Genomic DNA, 9,390 nt, shown 5'->3' with positions numbered 1-9,390 from the left:
TATTTGTAATTTTAGCATTTTTTTCTCTCATTCATTGTATACACGCGCTTCACAAGCGTGATTAGCACACATTTTACCACGTCAGTTACATTGCTGCCATGTAATCATGATCAACGGTTAGAGAGGTTTAAAATTATGCAAATGAATGAGTTGAAGTGTTCAAATGGAAAACGCATACGTTTCTTTACCAGATTGAAAAACGGGTGCAAGTCTAAGTGGCCCGGAAGCCATTTTGCCAAAAATAAATAGTAATATGATACTACCACCTGATTTGGGTATATATACTAAGCGGGAGGAGAGAAATTGTGATAGATAACGAGCGAAGAATAACTGGATATCATGCTAATACACTCTGATCTGATTAGGTCACAAGATAGGTTCAAAAATAGCCTGTACTTAAGAAAAACAACCACTAATAATTTATATAGAAATCCAATGGATCTTGAAATAAAGGTTACTAGGAACTGAATATGGAAACTAAAGGATTAGGACCAACAGCAAACACTCATGTACATGCTTAAAAGGCTTATAGCATGCTTAAAAGGATTAGAGAAATACCAACTGAACCCCTTGGGGAACGTGACCCTCAAGTTGATTCCTTACCATTTCTTGGCAAGATTGATTCCAGCAACGAGCTCCCTCATAAATATCGACCCATCTTCCATTCCCAGCATACATGCTTGTTGAAGGACTGATAATTAACCGCTCCAATTTGCTTGCCCTACTCAATACAAACAATTGAAGCTCCATTTCGTACCAATTACCAGCACATCCATGCATCTCAAACTCTTTTAGTTGATCATGATGGACTCCGTCTAATTTTCGTATCTCCTTTTGATCTGCATTCCTTTCACCTCCGTGTAACTGCAAGAAAATTAAGGGGAGTTGAGCAATTTACAGTTCACATCAATTAACATGTTCGCCGTCTTAGAAATTACGCATGCTTAGAAATTTCAAAATTAGTCCCATGATATAACTAATAGAAAATGATATATCTTCTGAGACAAAATATATAATGGTATTCCCGAAGCGAGCCAGGAGAGACGCCATACTCTTTATGAAAGGACAGTTACTGATACCTTCACCATAATAGTTTTCTGTGGACCACAATGGACAGAGTACTGCAAAAAGATTACGAAACAAATTTGGGAAGGTAATTTTGAGTAACACTAGCAAGGTAAATTGGAAAACAACAGACTCACCATGGTAATATTTTGGGGGGGGGGGGGGGGGGCACTAATCTGTAAATGGATAAAAAGACAAGTTTGCAGGGATTAGTGGTTGGGTCAAGTGGGCAAAGATGAACATCACTAATTAGCCAGAGACGGCCAATGTATATGTATGAATTTTATACGGTAGAGTCAAGCTCAGTGGCGGACTCCAAACAACACGTGATACAGATGTGGGAATGGGATAAAATTTGTGAATTTGTCAGACATAGTCAAGTATTTGATGGGTTATACTTTTTCTGGACAACAACATACCAGTATATTCTCACATGTGGAGACTAGGAAGGATAGTGCGTACAAAGACCTAACTCCTATCTTATGCAGGTAGAGATGTTATTTCCAAGAGACGCTCGGCTCAGACAAGCACAGTCACAGTAGTAAAGCGCATTGAACTATAAAAATAGTAGAGTATATAACAGTTGAGTGCTAAACAATATACTGCCAAAGAGGAGAAAAGAACACCACTGTTTATATTGAATTTTAATATTACCACCTTGTCTTTCTCTTGTTGCATATAACTGTCTGAAAAATTACAAGAAGGTAAACTGAACAACAGAGGGTATACCATCCAATTTTATGTAACTGTTCAGGGGTATGCCTTGTTAATAACTTTTTTTCTTAAGAGTGATTTTCCAATCGTAGGAAGAATATCTTGAATCAAAATCAATAGTAGTAAGTTTCACAGGAAAGGATGACTTACGGTCAACACAAGCTTCTGAAGAAAGGGTGCAGCTTTCAAGACAGTTATAACCCATGAAAGGTCAAAATCATCATCCGCAGACAACAGAAACAAACTCAGTTTCTTAAGGCTGGCCATAGTGTCAAGACTTCTTGGAATTTTTTGTATCTGAGTTGAATGAAAACATAAGCAACGAAACAATCATTCTTGAAATGGCAAATTAAATGACACTTACTTGGAGATAATCTACGTGCAGAAGTAAGATTTCAAGTTGAGGAAGTCTAGAGAAATGGGCAAATGAAAGAGGACCCCTTGTATTTATTGAACATATTTCTTTCAACTGGGGAGCATAAAGATATGCGATCTTCATCATATCATCATACTCAAAGGTTGTGAGGTTCATGGAAGATATTTTAATAATTGTCTTAGGACAACAATGAAGCACCTTCAGATGCTTCAGTGATAGAGATGGATGATCAAAGCATAAGGTTGATTTTAGCTTACACCAAAGAAAGGTCAATTGTTCAAGTAGCAAACAACTAGGGAGAATTTCTGTGGCAAAGTCTTCAGCCAAAATCACATCGTTCAGTTCAAGAGTTCTCAAATTTCTAAAGCCCTTGAAGTCGCCTGGAGTCCTCAAAACACAGTTTTCTAACCGCAAATGGCTCAACATTGATGTATTTGATTCTGAAAAGAGCCAATAGGGGAAATTGTATAGGCGATGCTCATCAACTATAAATTGAGTCAAGAAATTCTGCTCCAATGAGAGGAAGAGTTCAAGTTTGGTCAGTCCAGATGCAATTGCAACTTTCAACCAACCATCTAGATGAGATGAATATTCACTATCCATGAAGAAACCCACCGTCAGGGAACGTATATGCCTTCCACGCATTAGCTGCATGAACTGATCCACACGCATAACAAACTCACGCCTTTCCTTCTCAAAAGCCTCATAACTTGAAAGAGTAAATCTCCTATGTTCTTGATCACTTAAGATATTGGCACTATCAACTACTAGGTCGGGGATCAGCATGAAAAGATGCCTCCATCTACGGGACAATACGTTGGTCTTGACTGCATCTTTTATGCTTAAGAGAGAGAGGATGAATGTTAGCAGGCAATTCGGAAGTTCACTGATCATATCATTGACTTCTCCCTTAGTCTGCAAAATTCAAGAGAATCCTCATTAATAGGGACCAAGGGGTGCTCGGGGCAATTCTGACAAATCTCAAGCAAAACCAGTTTTACTGTGTAAATTTAGGCAATTGCAAGCAACGTCCTATTGCGCGTAAAACATATTCAAGTTATACCTCTTGATTAAAAAAAAAGATATTCAAGCTACACCTTTTGACATACTGTCCTCCCTTTTTTGACAACGTCCCCTACCTTCACCTTTATCTAGCAATTCTCTATCTCTGCCCCTTTTCCAAATTAACTTACAGATTCTTTGCTCAAAATTATGTAGGACAAACTTAAACTCATATTATTGCTTCATTCTTCATGTAGTAATCAAAGGTAACAAAAAGTTTAACAACCAAAGTAAAGGTAAGAGAACAAATTACTGACAGAGTTTTTAAACTCGCGCTCAAAGAGTATGAAACGTTAGTGAACAAAGTAACTCATATCTATGCTGGTCAAAGGTAACTAGTACCCTATATATTAATCTAGGTGCGGGGAACGCTAGCTAGCGGGACAACGCCATTATCCAAAATAATACTATAAAGCTTCGGAAAAACATAGTCGATTTATCCAAAAGGGGGGAAATTGACAGGTTTGAAGCAAACAAGAATATGGGGAAAAACTTTAAATTGACAACCAAAAAAAATAAAAAACAAGTGTTTGCATGAGCGAGAGCTAGAGTTCTATTTCGTTTTTACCTCCATTAAAACGGTCTCTGTTCTTAACGTTTCCTCCATGCTACTACAAGAGAGTTGCAAATTCACTTTACCCCTGCATAACTCATGAAAAGGTTATTATATTATATTTTAGTTGTCCAATCGAGATTAGGTTTTGGTAAGAATTTTAAAAGGCGGAAAGCAGTGGGGATATTTTTAGGGCTTAGTTGTCTAATTAATAATACTTATTAGCTATACTTATTTTAGAATGATTAATATAGTATTTTTAGATTATATTAATTTTTATTATGGTGCATTAATTAATAATACTTTCTTTTAGTGATTTTATTATATATTTTTGTTATTGAATATTTTAGTACAATGTTATGACTCATCTCATATTATTGTGTTATTTTCTTGAAAAATATATTATATAGTTGTACCTAATAGAACTAAAGAAATATTTGAAGCACAAGTTACATATTTTATGCTATGAAGACTTTACTGGGAGAAAAGTCACTTTGTTGCCATAACTACACAAAGAACAAATACCATTGTTATTGCATATGTTGCTAGTACGCATCAGAACTAAACCTAGAAAATAACTATTGCTTTTGGTGAAAATTCAAGCCTGTAGACTTCATGATGCGTGACAGGAGTGCAGATTGAAGTAGGGTTCAAAATTATGAAATTCATTAAGATTTAAAAGATACTTTACAACAATATAGAAAATATTATTTATCATGAATAGGCAATCAGGTTCTTGACCGAAATCTCAATTAATCTTAATTTATTTTGCCTCTCTTAGGTTATTGCTTAAGTAAGAAGATTAAGTATGGTTGAAGGTGGAAAGTTAGAAAGTTAACTTTCTTATGATTTTTGACTTTACGTCCAATTAATGCCATCGGTTTATCGCTACAATAGTAGAAAAATAAAGTAACAGACATATCAATACTTTCTATTGAAAACAGTAGTTAAGAACCCTTTCCAAGACTAAATATGCACAGACAACAATCTCCAGTTTCGCGGATATAGATACGAAAATATATTCAAGAAGAGAATCATATATAGAATCAGCAAGACACTTATAAAAAGTGCATTAACAAAGAAGAAATAAATTTACATGGGAAGTTTGATTTTGTGTATGCTCTCATAGACGAATATCGCTTAGGTCAATATGCGGCAGCAAATGGTGAACAAGCATGATGAATCAAAACAATAATGTTAGTACGGAAAGAAATATTTCAGAATTAAGCTCATATTTTCTATAATTCAAGATGACAAACTACAAAAAATAATCTTATCAAGAAAATATTTTCACATAAATGTTGTCTTCCATACCGAAAGAGAAAAAAGAAAACCCAAAGAATATTTTGTTAGATTAGTTAGTGTTTGATGGGAGTATTTGAGAATAGGTTGTTTTGTCCCTCTTTGGAAAAAGAAAGAAAGAAAGAAGTGTGTCATATATGGTTAGAATATTTTGAAGGTGTTTTAGAGAGAAACTAGAATTTGACTATATTATTAATAGTCAAGATTCTTGTGCCAATTAAAATAGTCCAAAATTTAATATTTTAGTCACTTATTAATTTTGTTATTTAATAAAACGTTGTTTACTAATTTTGAAAAGATACCTGTTGGCAAAGGTTGAGTCTGTAATTCTAATGGACACCTAAAAGGGTTTATAAATAGGAAAAATGACATTGTATAGCCGCTGTAAAAATAATAGTCGAAAAATATATAAAATATATATATATTTTGTGTGTGTATATATATATATATATGTGTGTGTGTGTGTGTGTGTGTATATATATATATATATATTTTGTATGTTATATACAAAAATTATACATATTTTATATACTTTTTCGGCTACCAAATGTAAATAGTTTCTAACGCGGGCTAAAAGTGATAATACCCCTTATAAATACCCCATTCCTCTCCAAAACGAAAATCATAAGAAAAGCAACAGTTTTCCATCTTCTTCTCTTTCTGTTTTATATAATTCACAAAGTTTATTCTAGAGGAGATTCGAGTATCAATTCGAGTTAATTGCCGATACACGAATTTCAGAGGCTTTCTAGAATTCTGAAGGAATTCTACCATAATTCTTGCAGCAACGAAAGTGGGAAGCTTAAATTCCTTAAGGACAACGACTACTCAAGGCATAATTATTTCGTCCCATATTCTGCTATTATCTAACACCTTAAGGTCTTGCATGAGACGTACCTTGCTCCGAAATTCCATAACCGGCTCCAAGGCTGCTCCGACAATTCAAACTGATGCCTGTCGCTCCAAAACTAGTCAAATATGACGCAATGGAATCAAAATATACTCTAATACTCATAATTAATCGTTTTATAACAATTCCCAACTCCGTTCGAAAAGTCGGTAAAATTACCCTCGGGCCCACGTGCCGATGGACACAAGCAGGCAATTTGGAAGTTCACTGATCTTATGCAAAATGCATATCTGAAGTGATTGAAATATATCTATATGCATCACTTTACGCTAACATTGATATTATTATTACTTATCAATTAAGTACTAAGTTTATAATATCCTTATCATCGTTGTACTTTCTTTCTTTTATGTATATTTTTCGGTTCCATACTTTTCATTTTCTAAGTTGGTTGGGGATACAAGCTTTCAACAAAAAATAGTAAGGGGGCAAGAAGAATGAAAGTTAGTAAATTTTGAATTGACAGAATGAATAGGAATAAAATTCATCTAAGCAGGGAATTAACTTAAAAGGAGAAAATTACGCTCATTAGTCAATCCCTTTACATAAATCTTAGTCCTCACATATTTGTTTGTTTTTGGCAATTGAAAATTTACCAGGAAAAAAATTATGTACAAACAAAACAAAACAAAACAAGGAAAGTTGAACAAGCTTCCTACAAACTGCTAGCAATTAACTCTCCCGCCACCCTCTATTTATATTCTTATATCAACTGCCCTAGGGGTAAAAGTTTAAATGTGTCAATTGTCCAGTAATTTTGGCATATTCCTCTAGGATGGATATCCTGTATTATTAGCTTGTTTATAACATCAATGCTTCTTTGTTTTTCTTGAAAGATTCTTTGGTACCTCTCATGCCATAAGTAATAGACACTCCCACTCCCAGCTATCGCCATTTTGTAGATTTCAGCTTTTATATTTTTCCTTTTGCATTTGTGACTGTCCAGTTGAGCTCAAGACCCTATTCAATTGGTGCTCTTTGCATCCCCTGCCATTTGAGCAGTCTTCTCCATAATTCAGCAGATTAAGCACACTTGAAAAATAAGTGCTTTATTAATTCATCTTCACTATCACATAAAGGACATACTAGGTCCCGAACAGTTTCCCATTTTGACAACATGTCCTTTGTGTAGCCTTCCATGACCTACCAGTTATAGCACAAAAACTCTCCTCTCAACTAGTTATAAAGTTTTTAATAGAGAATTGTTGCATGGTCCTCACGTCTCCTTAGTTATACCCAGCTGCTTCAAAGGCGCTCTTTGCCTTCAGTAATTTTCTCATCACCCAAGAAGCTTGTGTAGAATTAATTCCCGTAACATTTAATCTTTGACATGATAGATTTTTCCATTGGGTCCACAATCTATCCTTTTTTTTTTGCTTAGATTCCATAAATGCTTACAGATTACTACTTCGTTCTATATACAAATATTGATTATATAAACCCTCAAGTTGATATTTGTTGGCACACTTTTTCCTATTATAGCTGTGATTTTTATTCAGTTCATTACCATCAATCTAGAGATATCTTCTACACAGAATTTCTACCAAGTGTAAAATATTTTTAGGTAGAACAAAATTAGGCACCAGAAAGGTTTGTATAGAAAACATGATGCTTTTAATAAGCTGCAACCTCCCAGCATAAGAAAAAGAATTTAGAGGTCCATGAAGTAATTTTCTCCATTATTCTGTCAAGTAGGGGTTAACAATATACCACAACATCTTGGTGCTAAGAGGAACCCCTAGGTATTTTACAGGCAGCTCGCCATTAGGAAACTCACATTATCCAGAATAACTTGTTGTGCAACTTCTTGTACTCCTCCAAAGAATATACAACTTTTGACTTTATTTAAAGAAAGTCCTAAAGCTCGAAAAATTTGAGGAAGTACTCATACAATAGTTTCATTGAAATCAAATCACCTCCGCAAAATAAGAGAAGATCATCAGCAAAGCCTAATAGCACATTTTGCATCTTGTCACATCTTGGGTAATAGTTGAAATCTAATATTTGTTTTAAATCTTTCAAGATCTTGGTCAAGTACTCCGTGGCAAAAATAAAGAGAAAAAGGGGATAAGGGATCCCGTTGCCTTAGCTCTCTCCTTGCATGAAAGTGTTTTGTTGGCTTGTCATTCAGTAGTATTAAGTAAGAGACGCTTTGCACACACATCATAATCCACCTCACAAAAGTATCAGAAAATGTGATACCACTCAAAATCTGTTCTAGAAACACCCATGCAAGGGAGTCATAAGCCTTTTTCATATCCAATTTCATCATACATCTTGGTGAAATACCTTCTTCCCTTAGCGTTTGACCAATTTATTTCTAAGTATTGTATTGTGTGTGATAATCTTCCTTGGCATTAAAGCTTATTGGAAACTATCCACCAAGATTTTCATGACCAACTGCAATTTCTTTGTTAAAATCTAAGAGATTATCTTATACAATGTAGTGCAACATAATATTGGCCTATTATCTTTTATAAAAGCAGGATTTTTGACCTCTAGGAGATAAGTGTTACTGAAGTGCAATTTATTTCCTGGAACATATTAAAGGGGCTAAAGATATTCAGAACAACCTCTATGACTTCCTATCCTACAATAACCCATGCTTTTTTGAAGAGAAAAACATTTAGACTATAACTCCTAGGGCTTTCATATATCATCTATATCCGTTAGAGCGTGGTACACTTCATCTGCTGTGACTGATTTGATCAGTTCTCTTTACTGCTCTCTATTCAACATTGGACATTGCTTAATAACCAAAGGGTTAATAACAGGCAAAACTGTTGCTGATGTCCCAAGCAGTGCCTTATAGTAATTTAAGACTTCCCATTTAATACCTGCATCACTATGTATCATCTCACCTTGAGCATTCACCAGACTTCTAATAGTGGTCTGGGAGGAACTATTCTTCATATTTGAAAAGAACATATTTGTTGTCCCTTACAAAGTTCCAATAGTTACATTAAATAAGGATTTATTAATCTATTTGAGTGAAAGTTGGAAAAGAAAAACATCCATCTGGATTTGCATTCGCTTGTTCAATTAGCCTGGATTATAAGAAATAATTGTCGAATTTCGCTTTCATGCGAAGTGCTTCACCACTTGAGTCCTTGTGATTTGCTTTGTAGCTTTTATCTCTTCCTTTTTAAAAAAAAAAAAATAACAACAATGTGTTATAGAATCTCACAATTCTTCTGATGTCATGAGTTACTTATGTGTCCAGGTCAATTAATTTTCTCCTTCCCTTCCTCCCCCACACCCAAGCATGGCTACAGTACATGTGGTCTAACTCGATTAATCCATACTCTTAACCTATGTTATTCAATTTGGTCTTGGCTTTTGTGCGCATTCATCAACTAGTGTATATATTTTATTATATAGAAGAGGAAGTCAACTTGATGTCCTAGG

General features: G+C 34.6%; 1 protein-coding gene across 1 annotated transcript; it reads right to left on the bottom strand.

Moving 5' to 3' along the window:
• Positions 1–546: 546 nt before the first annotated feature.
• Positions 547–8,895, bottom strand: LOC142171889 (F-box/LRR-repeat protein At3g26922-like). Its single transcript, XM_075235601.1, has 5 exons — positions 8,705–8,895; positions 3,786–3,858; positions 2,144–3,070; positions 1,930–2,076; positions 547–864 (listed from the first exon to the last, which is right to left on the bottom strand). The coding sequence occupies exons 1-5, from the start codon at positions 8,893–8,895 to the stop codon at positions 547–549; spliced, it is 1,656 nt and encodes a 551-aa protein (XP_075091702.1).
• Positions 8,896–9,390: the final 495 nt, after the last annotated feature.

Source organism: Nicotiana tabacum, chromosome 17 (genome assembly GCF_000715075.1).
Source record: "Nicotiana tabacum cultivar K326 chromosome 17, ASM71507v2, whole genome shotgun sequence".
Classification (NCBI taxonomy): Eukaryota; Viridiplantae; Streptophyta; class Magnoliopsida; order Solanales; family Solanaceae; genus Nicotiana; species Nicotiana tabacum.
Note: the sequence above shows the minus strand (reverse complement) of the source record. Positions and strands in the feature narration are given on the sequence as shown.

Bases quoted from the DNA above. Each gene is read 5' to 3' on its own strand.
- LOC142171889 (XM_075235601.1), bottom strand. From the start codon at position 8,895: ATGAAGAATAGTTCCTCCCAGACCACTATTAGAAGTCTGGTGAATGCT. The intron at 3,859-8,704 runs GTAAAGAGAACT...TGAGTTATGCAG, and splicing joins CCAATGTTGAATAGAGAGCA to GGGTAAAGTGAATTTGCAAC. The intron at 2,077-2,143 runs GTAAGTGTCATT...CATTCAACTCAG, and splicing joins TGCACGTAGATTATCTCCAA to ATACAAAAAATTCCAAGAAG.